Here is a 14,672-nt window from a genome sequence, read left to right as displayed (position 1 = left end):
CGGCGACGCTGGAGAGGGCAGTCATCCATCCATCCATCCATCCATCCATCTATCCCTCCCTCCCCAGGCTTCTTCCAGCCGTGGCGCACATGTGACCTACAGCAGGCCCCGGCCTGCCGCCCTTTTCGGCTGCGGCGCCCCACTTCCCGCTTCGGGTGAGCGAACCGCGGCTTGGCGCAGCGCCTCCCCCCGGTCCTGGTCCTTCTCCCCTTTGCTGTCACCTCCCCCCTGCTCTCGCGCGCCACTCTCCCCGCCCCCCAAGGCTCTTTCCCCCGCCCCCCCCTTCCAGGATCCCTCCCCCGGTCCCCGGCTCCCCACCCCGGCCCCTTTGTACGTGCTCGGCGGCGTGCAAGCGCGCCCGGCACGTGACCCCGCCGAACGTGGCATTGTGTTATCACGTGACCCAGGTGCGTACGCGACGGAGCGGGGTGTGAAGATGGCGGACGAGGAGGCCGAGCAGGAGAGGTTGAGTCGCGGCGGAGGCGGCTGCGTCGCGGAGCTGCAGCGCCTGGGCGAGCGGCTCCAGGAGCTGGAGCGACAGCTGCGGGAGAGCCGGGTGGCGGCCGTGGACGCGGCCACCGAGTACTGTCAGCAGCTGTGCCAGGTGAGGGCGCCCGGGGTCCCCTCCCCCTTTCCCCAGCTTCGAGGGGGAAGAGGGCGAGCGAGCGCCAGGCGGCCGAGCGGTGGTCGTCGCTGCCTCGGCGTCGTCGGCGCCGCCGCCCGGGCGGGAGTGGGGACCGCGAGGAAGGCGCCTTTGTGTGGCGGCCGTGGTGGCGGTTGTTGTCGTCTGCAGCTCCCGGCTGGGGGAAGGGAGTTGTGATCTGGGCGGAAAATTCTCCCTCCTCTTCCCCTCCCCGACCTCGGGTCTGTGCGGTTCCGGAGACCGAGGTGTAGACGGCGGGGATCGGGGAGGGTCCGGGAGGGAACGGAGACTGAGTCCTTTTTCTCTTCGTATTGTGCATGGGGATTACCGTGCTCCGCGCCTCTGCCTCCACTCGGACGGGCCTCCGCCTCCTCTGCTTGGAGCCCTTTGCCTGCTTTCATCCGTCCCGCCCCCGGCCCCGGCCTCGCTGTCTCCCGGCCTTTGTTGTTCGAGTTTCGCCTGGCGACGGAAGGGGTCTTTGTTGATGTTCCACCGGGCAGTCCCCGGCCGACCCCTTGGAGCTGGGCGAGGCGCTCTGGAAGGGGGCGGTGGCGGAGACTGTCCACTCCTGCCTTGGCTTGGTTGGTGCACGGCTTCCACAGACAGGTTGCTCGCTTCTCCACGGAGAGAAGCTATCTCTGTGCGTCTGATCTGGGGTCGGTGGTCCCCCTTTGGAGGAGTATGATTTCCTCCCCTGCGCACCCAGCCCCACTCCACATTTCTTGCAGGCTTCCCTGTTTGGTCTTTTGGTGAAGGTGGAGAGAGGACTGAGGTAAAGTGGATCTGTACTGGGGTCAGTTTCGGACCTCCTGTTTCTTTTCTCGCCCAAGGACAGTGCTTATCAGTAACTGCTTACTAACGAGGATTTAGAATGTTACTAACGCTACTTTGCTCGTTGGACTTGATCACAAGCCCTCCAGTTATGTATGAAATTCGAAGGACCTGCTTCTGGCCATGGTGAAGATTTTGGTTAAATTCTTTATTTGAGGAGGAAAAAGACAATTTTTACAGGTCACATTAAGAGTTGACTTGTGAAGGTATCATTATACAAAATTTGTTTTGGAACTACTAAGATGGAAGTGGTGGACCATTTTAGCATTTCGGAGTAGATTACAAGTCTACTACTTGTTTTTTAGCCTTCAGACCCTGAAATCTTTTCTTCATAAGGTCAGGGATACTTCATCATATGCAAAGAAATGTCCATTGCTCTGTATACTTTATTGTCGTGAATTATTTGATGATTGTTCATTATTTTAAAAAGAACGTTGTGAGGTCAGGTGTTGACTTGTCCGGGAGTGTATATAATCAGAAAGCTTCCCATTCAAGGTAACATAGGTTTGGAGGCAAAATTAAAAGTTTTTCTCATCCTTTTAAATTTCTTAGTATTTAAGAATTGTTGGAATTTCTCTGCTGTAAAAATATCCACTATTCTTACTTGGTCTTTGGACTTAAAGACTTATTTTAAATATGCAAATCGTTTCAGTAGGGTAATAGAAAATCTTTCATTTACTAGAAGAGTCAGCCTTTTGACCAGTGAAAAGTATTAAAATCTAGCTTTTGCTTGAAGGTATTTTCCCACTTACTGTGTCTACTAATAGTTTTAGGCTAATTACTGTAAATACTCTTGGCTAGCAGCATTTAACCAGGATTAATAATTCTGGGGAGCCCGGAGATCACGCCTGTAACCCTAGCTACTCAGGAGGCAGAGATCAGAAGGATTGCTGTTTGAGCCAGCTAGTAGTGCAAATAGTTCTCGAGACCTTGTCTGGGGGGAAAAAAAATCATAAAAAAGGGCTGCTGGAATGGCTCGATGTGCAGGCCCCAGTACCTGAGAGTGGTAGCGGGGTGGGGGGGGAGGGAGGATTCTGGGGAAATGGAATCTCATGCAAGCTGTGCTTTTTTTTTTTTTTTTTTCAAGGTGTGTGATAACATAAAATTGTTGCTTTAAAATTATTTTTAATGAATGAAACAACATTTTAAAAATTACAATGAAAGTAATCTGTATTAGTTTTATGAAGTGATTAATCTTAGCACACACAAATTGTTTTTATTGACTGCTAACAGAAAACATCAAACAGTAATGAAATAAATTCTAGGTAGATTTCAAAAATTACAAATTGTTTCATGCACTTCAATCCCACAGTAATTTGAATGCATTTAACAGTAATCTCCGTTTGAATTGGATATATTTGATGTTTGATTCCCTCTATAACATTTCTGTTTTTTAAAGAGTAAACTATTTCTTTTAGTGATCCTGTCAAATGGGAGGTAACTTGAAACATTGTTTCTTTAGTAATTATTACTTGCAATTTTTTATGAAGTTGAGCAAAGCAGTGGTTAATATAGAGAATTTATTGGAGCACTAGAAGCTAGAAATTATGTCTTGCTTTCTAACCTTGAGATTATCATTCAACTTTAGTTTTCCCTATAAAACTGCAGTATTGACATGTTTCAAGAAAGCCAAGATGAATAAACTTGTCAAGGCTAACCGACTTTAGAGTTAATATTCTGTCAGTGCTGATCAGTGCTTTTATAATGTGTGCATTTTTAAAATGTGTGTGCATTTAATAGCTTTTTACTTTCTTTTTTAATTGATACAAAAAAAATAGTTGTGGGTCACAATGTGTTACTTCAATACATGTGTATGTCATGCAAAGTTTGAATCACCTCAAACACTCATCATTTCTTTGTGGTGAGACCATTCAAAATCCCCTTTTTGAGGCTGGAGGTGTGTTCAAGTAGTGAAGTGCCTGCCTAGCAAGTGGGAAGCCTGAGTTCAAAGAAAGAAAGAAAAATAAAAATCTCCTCCTGTAGGTGTTTTGAAATAGATATTACATTATTGCTAACTATGTTACCCTGCTGTGTAACAGAGTATTTTATTCCTCCCATCTAACTGATGGTAACTTTCTATTATTGACTAACCACCTTTCATCACCTTTCTTCTTCCCTTTCCCAGTCTCTGGTAATCAGAGTTTTTAAATTCCATGTATGACTGAAGGTATTTGTCATTCTGTGTCTCACTTATTTCACTGAACATAGATGTCCTCCAGTTCTGTCCATGTTGTCACAAGTGACAAGATTTCATCCTTTTTATGGCTAAATAGCATTTTATTGTGTATGTATATGTGTGTGCGTATGTTTGTATGTATACACATATATTACATATATATGCAGCATTTTCTTTATTCATCAACTGATGGACACATAGGTTGATTCCATATTTTGGTTATTAAACATGGAAGTGCAGCTATCCCTTGAAAATACTGACTTTATTTTCTTAGGCTGGGTGGACATGTATGTTGATTCCATATCTTGATTATTGTGAATGGTGCTGCATTAAACTTGGAACTTCAGATATCTATTTAACATTTCCTTTAGATATATATTGAGTAGTAAGCTTGATGGGTCATATGGTAGTTTTGTTTTTGTCTTTTTGATATTAGTCATTAACTGGAGTGAGGCAGTATTTTTGCTTTGTGTGGGTTCCCCTCCCCCTTTCATGTTGGTGCTGGGGATTGAACTCAAGGCCTTCTGAATACTAAGCACATGCTCTGCCACTGAGCTACACCCACTGCCTCCTTATTGTGGTTTTAATTCGCATTTTCCTGATGATTAGTGAAGTTGAGCTTTTTTTTTTTTATATACCTTTTGGCCATTTGTGTATCTTCTGAGAAAATTCTATTAGTCTTTTGCCCATTTTTTAATTAGATTTTTTTTTTCTTATTGAGTTGTTTGACTTCCTTATTATATATTCTGGATACTAACTCCTTACCAGATTTATACTTATCAGGTATATAGATGTAAATATATTTTCCTGTTTAGTTGGTTGTCTCTACCTTGTTTTCCCCTTGCTGTGCAGAAGCTTTGCAGATTCTTTTTAGTTTGATATAATACCATTTGTCTAATTTTGATTTTCTGCCTATGACTTTTGATTCTATCCAAAAAGTCCTTACCCAGTTGTGTCTGGTAATATTTCCTGTTTTCTTCTAATAGGTTCATAGTTTCAGGTCATGTTTTTAAGTCTCAGTCAGTTTCTAGTGGCTTTGTAGATAGTGAGAAAAAAGAGTCCAGTTTAATTTCTCTGCATGTGGATATTCAGTTTTCACTGTCTTTTCCACAGTGTATGTTTTTGGCACCTTTGTGGAACTTAAGTTGGTTATGACTTACAAAAGAATTAACTTATATTCAGAATTTTTACCTCACCAAAAGATGAGTTGGAGAATCTAGTGAAACCCATAAAAGCAGAGTTGCTTATGATTCCTTGTTTGTAGATTTTCTCTTTCTGAATGACGTAGGATAAATTATAGCAGATTTCTTGAGTTCTGAGAAATAGAATAGAAATTAAAGGCATTAAACATTTTTCTTACTGTTGACAGTATTGTTTTGCTCTTTATTGGGTTGCTTCCTGGAAACAAGGCCCAGTTTTGCTTAGTTAAGTGAGCTTTTGCAGGGGTGGGGATGTTGCTTAGTGGTAGTGCTTGCACAGGGCGCTGGTTCTGGATTTGATCCCTAGCAACACACATTTACTGCCCCGTGTCTGTCTGTCTGTCTCTCCCTTCTTCCTTCTAAAAGAAAAGTTTAAATCTTAAATGTGAGGAGGAGAAGGGCAGGTAAAATATGGGCCTATGAGAATGCCTGTAGCAAATTGTAAATATCCTTACATCATTTGAAAACTAGCTTTAGTATGGGTAATATTGACAATGTTTATTAATTTTCTTAAAATTAACCAAAATAAGATTACAGCATACCCAGAAATAATTTCTTGCATTTGTTTATTTTAGAATCATTACCATACTTGCTAAGTGTGAAAACTACTTATTGTTGGAGCCTCTTGGACTATTATACGGGGATAGTATTTACTCATACAGTATTTTTATTAAGTGCCACCTGTACATAATCCAGAAAAACATGGTCATAATTCCTGGCCTCAAGGAACTTGAAGTCTCTGGTGGAAGGGAGATATGTAATTACAGGAAACTCTGATTTATCAATTTCTTTTCTCTTTAAGAAGTATAGTACAATGGAAAATTATTAGGGAATTTAAGCAGAAACATTCCAACTGCAGAGTTGTTTTTAAAAGACTTTAAAATAATCTTTTTTTTTTTTAAACAAAATTAAGTCCACGTAATAGGCAAGCAATGGTTTGTTGAGGTGTGGTGTTGGCTGACAGCTTTATGTACTGGGCAGTAAGATTGGCTGATTGTGGTTGTTGCTGGTTTTTATCTTCCAGTGGCTGATGCCCGTTTTTAAATATTTTTGTTTATTTTTGTGATGGCTGGGATTGAATATGTGGGCCTCAGGCATGCTAGGCAATTGCTCTAGCATAACTACTTCTGCAGCCCAACATCTGTTTCACAAGATTGAATTGCATTTGTGGAAATGTATGTGTCATATGCAAACATAACTTTTATGTATTTATAATTTCTTAGTTCATATCATCACTGATTCTCAACTGGGCATTCTACTGGAGTCTTCTTGTAGAGCATTTGGTTCATCCCATAGCTGCTTATGTATTTTATTCAGGATGTGATACTGATATTTAGTGCCCATAAACATGGATACTAAGTTTTCAGAAGTGATTTGGACTACAGTTGTACCAATGGAAGTTTATCTCTCAGTCTAAATATCCACAGTGCCATTTTGAGAAACACAACAAAAAGAAAAATTATATATTCAGTAGATTTTTATTATTATTATTATTATTATTTGGTGGTAGTGGAAAAAAATTTTATTTAGTTGTGTTCTTTTTATATTGTGATAAAACTAAGCTCCAGAAGTATAGCCAGTTTGGAACAGGTCTAGGTAAATGATCTCCATCCAAATCCAAATGTACTGAGAAGGAAAAGTCAAGTAACTTTCTACTGTCTTAGCAGAATTGTGAGTGATTACTTAAACTGTTGTTTAAAACAATTTTTGGGCTGGAGTATATAGCTCAGTGGTTGAGCTGGTATTTAGTATGTACAAGACCCTGAGTTCAAACCCCAGCACTTCAGAAACAATAAGCAAAACAGCAGCAGCAGCAAAGACAAACAAACTGCTTTTACTAGATTAAATGAAGGAAGATATTTAGAAGAACAAGCTAATTTTATGAACAGTAATTTCAATAGAGAGTTCAAATAGGTAGTAAGCACTTCAGGCTAGGGAGGGTATGAGGGAAAGCTTTATCAAAAAGGTAAGATTTGAACAGATTTGAGCTAGACACTTCATTATTTTTATTAAACAAATTCAGCATATTTAGTTGTCCTGATTAAGGAAAGGACTTAAGCCAGGCATGGTAGTACATGCCTATCATCCAAGCATTTGAGAGGCTGAGGCAGGGAGATCACAAGTTGGATGCTAACCTGGGTTACATAGCAAGGCCTTTATCTCAGCAAAACACACACACACACACACACACACACACACACACATTCTGTCTTTAAGAAAGCATTCAAAAAATAAAAAGAAAGCATTCATATGTAAGAGCCAAGGTTTAGATGTTACAAAAGATACAGGAGACTCCAGTAGGATGTAAATTAATAAGGTAAGATTTAAATGCTACTTCATGATGACAGTAGAGATGTCAAAAGGCAATGTATCATTAGCTAACAAATTAATTTTGCTTTATATTTTAACCTTTTAATCAAAAATGTAGTGTAGCCATGCACTACAACAATGAACTGGATGTATGAGGTATATACTACATAGCCTAGAAAGTGGAGTAAGCTGTACCACTTAGGTTTGTTTAAGTACACTCAAGTGTTCACACAGCAAAATTGCCTAGTGGTGCATTTTTCACAATGTTTTCCTGCTGTTAAGAACACGTGACATGTAGACACAAAGCAAGAATATACAATGAAAACTTGATCTCCTTCCTATCTTGGACATCCAGTGTCCTTCCACAAAGGCAATCCCATAATGTTTTTTTGTGTATCTTTGCAGAAATAATTTACTCTATAAAAAAAATTGTTAAAGATAACATACTTGACGCTGCACCTTGCTTTTTTGTGATGCTGAGGGGTTGAATCCAGGTTCTCAAATGCTAGGTAAGCACATTACCACTGAGCTATATCCTTACCCCATCTTGTTTCACCTAAAAAATGTATCTGCAGTATCATTCTATAGCTGCTCGTGTTAACTCTTTGACTTTCTGTTTTACAACTGCACAATAATTGTGGTCTGTGGCTGTGTCTATTAATTAAATCATTACTGGTAGATACTTAGGAGAACAAGCTAATTTTATGAATTATATATTTACTAAAGAGTTCAAAATAGGTAGTAAACACTTCAGACTAGGATATCAGGGAAGGCCAAGGAGGTAAGATTTGAGCTAGACCTCATTACCTTTATTAAACATTATTAGTGCCTTATTGGTATAAGGAATAAAAAATAAAATTGTTAGGAGAGCTTCTGAGTATTTGAATTCTGTGTTTAAACATTTCTTTGTATTAGTTTGTATTCCAGCATTTGTATTGGTTTATATTTTGTTTCTTTGTATTTGTTTCACCAGTTTAGTATAAATTGATTCTTTTGTTTATCTGAGTGTTTTGTTTAGGTTTAGTTATAGATAAAGTCTTTGAAACTGCTTAAGCATTTTCCTTAAGAAATTCAACTTTTTTTTTTTTAACTAGTAGAGGATATCTTAGGTTAATTTGTAGGACACATTAAATCAGAAGAAAAAATGGCTTGCTTGTTAATTAGTGATAATTACTTCAGGTATTGAGGGAGTAATAAATCATTTAAACTTTAAAAGTTTAGGTAATACTCATGGGAAATACTTTCTTAAATGTTCATAATTAGTATGATTACATACTGGATATATTAAATTCCACTTTGTAGAGTATGCTTATGCCAATTTTAGCAAAGAGGAAAATTTCACCAAGCTTTGCTTGCCTGCTTCTTGATGTTTTTTGGTCCTAAATTAAAGCAAAGGAAGAGATGGTATATTCTATAGTTACCCTTCTTAGCTTTGTTTCTTTGCTTCCTTGTTTAGAGGTGCTGGGGATCCAAAGCCAGGGCCTTGCTCATGTTAGGCAAGTTACAGCCTCAGCCCCTCATGACATTTGTTTATAACTTGCAGAACAAGATTTTTAAAAGCACAGGTTTTTAAGTATGAAGCAGCTTCTCTTCTTGCTTTCTTGAGATTCTGTCAAAGCTGACAGAATTCCTGCAGATAAATCCTGTTTATAAATTTAACCAATCAGTTGGTGACTATCCTTATTATATTTATAAAATGAATTGTATACTTCCATTAATGTGTTGTCACTTGTACTGTGCATGTATCTTTTACCTATGTATCATTTTTCCTGAAGTGCCTTTTGATTCCTTGTTTCTCTTTTGGCATCTAGAGTTGCTGCAGTGTACCTCAAGCGAAAAAAATGTTACTTTTTCCCCCTTATTAATGGAATGGGGCATGATAATGCGTATCTGTGATCCCACCACTCAGGACGCTGAGGCAAGAGGGTTGCAAGTTCGAGGCCAGTCTGGGTTACATAGACCAAAAATAAAAAATAGGGGCTGGGCATGGTGGCTTATAGCTGTAATCCCAGCTGCTTAGGAGTGCAGTATCAGAGGATTTCCGTTTGAGGTGACCCCAAGCAAAAAGCCTGAGATCCTGTCTGGAAAATAAAAAGAGAAAGCTAAGGGCAGGATTCTTGAGTTCAAACACCAGTATAGATGAAAATAAATGAATAAATAAAAACTTTGTGCTCTAAGTTACACATATTTAGCCAAGGAGAGTTATTATTATTCATTCAAATGCAAATATCTTGTTTTTGTGTATTTTTAACCAGGCATTTAAATTTCTTTTATGTGGGAATGCTAAGGGAGCTAAGAGAATTATGCAGTGGATTTGTGCCCTCAAAAAGTTTACAAAATCTAGGGCGTTACATAGTAAAGTAACTAGTGTTAAATAGAGTAAGAGTAGTGTGGATTAAGAGAAATGAAGCATTTTGAAGTTATTTAGCCAAAACTTGAGCAAGAAAGGAAAATGCTTTTTACATTGGGTCTTAAAGGGATTTGGATAACCAGAGAAGTGGGAACGATGAGAATAAAAGTGCAGAGAAATGCAATAACTGTTCAAGTTTGTATTTTGGGGGAAATTAGGTGGTGGATGAAAAATGTGATAGAAAAAGTAAATTAGAACCAGACTAAGGATTTAGGATGACAAACTGAGGAGTTCAGTTTTTAAGTATCGATGATGTATGGTTAAATTACCTAAAGATTTGCTATTCTAAATTTAAAGCATTGAAATAAAAATTAAGCTCAGAGTGTTAGAAATCTTGTTTCTTCATTTTTATTTTTTGGAAGTATCTAGTGTCAGTTATTGCCATGTAACAACTACCTGAAAACTTTGGCTTAAAAACAGTCATTTTTATTACTGTTCACAAGTCTACAGGTGTACTGGCTCTGTAGTCCACTGGCACATTCTGGGACTGAATGGTCCTGGATAGTCTCAATTACGTGTCTGGTACTTGTCAGGAGAGTTGGTTAGGACCTTGCCTCAGTTGGACTGGCTACTCTCTTCACTCTTACCCTTGTCCTTTAGTAAAGGTAACCTGAGTTTTTTTTACCTGGCAGCAGGAAGAATGTAGGCCCTATACTGCTTTACTTTGCAAACCACTCTTAGGTCATGCTTGCTAATGTCCTACTGGCTACAGTAAGTTGCATGGTCAAATGTAGGCTCTGGGGAAGGCAGCAACTCATACTGCTATGGATACAGGGAGATGATTCTTCTTGGAACATTTTATAACAATCTACCACATAACTAATTTTCCTTTATTCCCTACTGCAGTTTTAGACAGTTGTAGGTCACATTTGAATTTTTCCTCTTGATACTCTGCTTTCTTCCTTGTCACCCACCTTCTGTAATCAAAGCATATCTGACTGCCTGTTTTCTCTTGGCTGACAAAAGGTAGTCCCATTCCTGCTTTCTAATCTGTATCTCTAAACGGAAGAAAGATATCCTACCCATCACTGTGAGTGGAAATTTTGTTGAATGACCTCTTTACTTACCATGGTTCTTTGCAGTACTGGGGCTTGAATTCATGCTAACTAGGCAAGCGCTATACCACTTGAGCCACTCTGCCAGCCCTACCATGATTCTTGTCCTTAATATTAAGCCTGGTCTGAATTTTGTGATTTACATTGTTTGTACCTTCTGCAGTCTAATAATATCATACTTCTTGTCCTGATCTTAGGTCTTCTTTTTTCTTCGCTGATGAGCTTGCTTTTAACTTTCAGTCAAAAGTCATCCTTTTGTCTTCCTACCTCAGTGGCAATCCAGTGCTTGTAACAGTGATTTTTAAATTTCAGTTTGCAGGAACTTCAGAGGGTGAACATGTAGATCTCAAAGTTACAAGTTTTAACTCGTAGTAAAATCTAACCATTTCTTGCCTCACTTGTCACTCTGAAACAAAATTATCACAAAATGTATTATGACATGATTTTTTTTTTTCAGTGCTGAGGATCAAACGTAGGGCCTTGAATATGCTAGGCAAGTGTTCTACCATTGAACCACACCCTTAGCACTGTATTCAGGCTGACCCTTGAACTCACATGCTTCCTAATTCAGCCTCCTGAATGCTGGGATTTACAGGCATGTGCTGCGTGCCCCCAGCATGTGTGATATATTCTATAGTCACTTGTTAAAGATGCTACTCTTGATTTTATAGTCTGCTAATAGATCATAACCAACAAATTGAAAAACACTGTTTTAGATCTTTTGGCTTCTCTTTGGTAGTAGCACAAAGGCAGGTTATGCCTAAGTTTAAGCTGGTCTTTTCATCTAGTTGACCCCCGGAGTGTTACTTATTTTTTCTTGCAGTGCTAGAAATCAAACCCAGAGTTTCCTGCATGCTAGGCAAGTGCTCTGCCTCTGAGCATGCCCCCAGTCCAACCGAGAACATTCTTATACTTTATTTAAGAGAAGCCTCAACATTAAAATACACTTCTAAATTTCTTAAAGTGAGTGCAAGAAATCACCAAGTGTGTCCACAGAATCCAATCTAAGAAATACTGTTATAAAGGGTAAAAATCTAAATTTAAACATAAATGAGAGCTCTTTTATTTTTTTTCCTTTCATTGTTTTTCACAGGAACTTTTTGCTTCATCTAAAATTAGTCTGTTTATTCCTCATAAGTATTAGTGTTCATTTACTACCTTTATGATTTGCTTAGATAACTTGCATTGTTAGGTAGAAGAAAACCAAATGAGTTCCCATAGAATCCACAAAAGACATTTACTGAAGTCATGTTTTCTTTGTCTGAAAAATGTAAGGCTGGGTGGGGAAAGGGGAACAGTAATACTTCTCACAACAGTGAGTTGAGATAGTGATGCAGGTACCTGGCACAGTGTCTGGCACAAGACAAATACTAGAAACACGTAATTCTTGACTCATTCTCCTTAGTTCTACTTGTACCTAAGTTGCTAACATTATCACACATTCTCCAAATACAAGCAAAAATGCTTGTGTTGGGGCCAAGGGTGTAGCTCAGTGGTAGAACATGTTCTTAGCATGTGCAAGGCCCAGAGTTCAATTCTCAGCAGCAGCAGTAACATCAAAGGCTTGTATCCTAACTATTGTGGGGTTTTTTTTGTTTGTTTGTTTTGGGTGTTTTTGGTGGTACTGGGGTTTGAACTCAGGGTCTCACACTTGCTAGGTAGGTGCCCTACTACTGGAGCCACTCCATGAGTCCTTTGTATATTGGGTGTTTTCAACATAGAGTCTCGAGAACTGTTCGCCTGGGCTGGCTTCGAACCATGATCCTCCTGATCTCTGCCTCCTGAGTAGCTAGGATTATAGGTGCAAGCCACTGACATCTGGCACTACTGCATGTTTTATAATTGAGTATTAACCCTACTATGTGAAGTTCCATATGTTGGCAAGAAATGATATTATAACCTATTTATAAAATATTTCTGAAAAAACGTGATGTTGTAAATGCTACCTAAGAAATTATTCTCATTGACAGTACTGGGATTTGAACTCCAGGCCTGCTTAGGCATGCACTCTTACCGCTTGAACCATTCTGCCAGCCCTTAGAAATTATTTTGAGCACTAAAACCCTTAGAGAGAGAGAGAGAGAGAGAGAGAGAGTGAGAGTGTGTGTGTGTGTGTGTGTGTGTGTGTGTGTGTGTGTTTGCAGTGCTGGGGATTGAACCCAGGGTCTCACCTATGCTAAGCAAGTGCTCTTCCACTGAGCAATAGACTTCAGTCTGTATTAAATGCAAATATTTGTGGTGTCATGTTATCTCCACCCAGCCATCTTTTTTTTTTAAGAGTCATCTTTTATGGATCTTGTTTGATTGACAAAAAAAACAAAAACAAAACACCCTACTTCCTAGGTTCAGTCTCTCACATACATTTGTCCTCTGGTATCCATGGGGGATTCATTCCAGGATCTCTTGCAGATACCAAAAGCCTCACATGGTAGTATTGGGGCTTGAGCCATGCCCCAGCCCCAGGTCCTTTATTTCTATATGTATAAAGTTATTTGCAGTGTTGGGGATCAAACTAAGGGCCTTGTGCATATTAGGCATCTCTGTATCTCTAGCCCCAAAGTCTCCCATAATGTTTGTAATTTAGGCACATTCTTCTGTAAATTTAAATCACCACTAGATTACTTATAATATCTTATACAACATAAATGCTGTGTAGTTGTTCATTTGTTTAAGGAATAATGCAGAAAACCTGTACATGTTCAGTATAGATGCCATGTTTTTTCCCTGAGTATTTTTGATCCTTAGTTAGTTCAGTACACAGCATGGATATGTAGGGCCAACTGTGTACTTTGCTTGGCTGCCAATTAGATACTGTAAATTAGTCTTAGGATTCTAAGGACACCAGTTTTAATTTCCATATTACTGATTATTGTGACCCTTAGCATGTCACTTAATAGCTTCTCTTTATTCTTGAAATAGATACATCTTTGTTTCTAGAATTGATCAAAGGCATAGTTATTTTAAATAATTATTGTAATATAAAAGTACAATTTTCATTTATACTTAGCCTACTTTGGAAATACCTTGAATGTTTTACATGTGATAATGAACTAGTATAATTTCTCTACTTGTTTGAAGCCTAATTTTACAGAAAGTAGGATCAGATTTTAAAACAAATCATAAAGAATGCTTTTTCCAGGGTGAGGCAGGGTTCTATTAAGATGTGTGGATATGTCAGAAAATTGTTGGTTTTACAGTTGAAAACTTTCCTTTGTCCTAAAGAAAAAGATTAGGGCCCAGTGTGTTGGTTCACATCTATATTATCAGCTACTTGGGAAGCAAAGTTCAGGAGGATTGCAGTTCCAGTCAACCTTGGCAAAAAGTTAGTGAGACCCCATTTCAGCCAATAAGCTGGATGTGGTAGTGTGATCTCAGCTGTGCAGGAAGCATAGGTGGTGGGATCATGGTCTGAGGCTGGCCCCAGGCAAAAATGCAGGACCCTATCCAAAAATAAAGTGAGAAAGGACTACGGATGTGGTTCAGTGGACCTGCCTAGCAAGTGTCAGGCCCTGTGTTCAAACCCCATATTGCTCCCACTACCACTACCACTAATCTCCCCACCCCCTAAAAAAAAGGAAAGAAAAAAAAGTTTAAGATTCCTGTCCAAGATTTTAAACCTAGACTTTGAGTGACTGTGAATGAGACAGAGCTAGGATTACATAGTAACTAAAAGTATAGATTTTGAACTATGATTTTAATTTCAACTTTGTCACTTCCTGTGGGACCTCAGGGTTTTTTATGTTTTTTTGTCTGTTTTCATAATAGCGAGGTAATAATAAAATATCATTTGTGTATAATAATATATCTGCCTTAAAGTTGTGACTAAGCACAATATTTGTTGGGCCCTTTGCATATTATATTGAAAGCACAAAATAAAAGTAAATGTTAGTTACTAATACAGTTATGAGGAGTTGACAAAACTTCTCTTCATAAAAGAACGTTAATCTTGCTGGGTGCTTGTAATCCTAGCTACTTGAAATTGGGAAGAATAAGGTTTGAGACCAGACCAGGCAAATAGTTAAGAGACCTCATCTCCAAAATAACCAGA

General features: G+C 39.1%; 1 protein-coding gene across 1 annotated transcript in view; it reads left to right on the top strand.

Annotated features, from left to right (window-relative positions):
* Nucleotides 1-407: 407 nt before the first annotated feature.
* Znf292 (zinc finger protein 292) overlaps nt 408-14,672 on the top strand; it is a 77,940-nt gene continuing 63,675 nt past the window's right edge. The window contains exon 1 of the mRNA XM_020178542.2: nt 408-604. Coding sequence (XP_020034131.1) covers nt 437-604 — 168 coding nt within the window. The 5' untranslated portion in view covers nt 408-436. The remainder of the gene's footprint in view (nt 605-14,672) is intronic.

Source organism: Castor canadensis, chromosome 1 (assembly GCF_047511655.1).
Source record: "Castor canadensis chromosome 1, mCasCan1.hap1v2, whole genome shotgun sequence".
NCBI lineage: Eukaryota > Metazoa > Chordata > Mammalia > Rodentia > Castoridae > Castor > Castor canadensis.
Note: the sequence above shows the minus strand (reverse complement) of the source record. Positions and strands in the feature narration are given on the sequence as shown.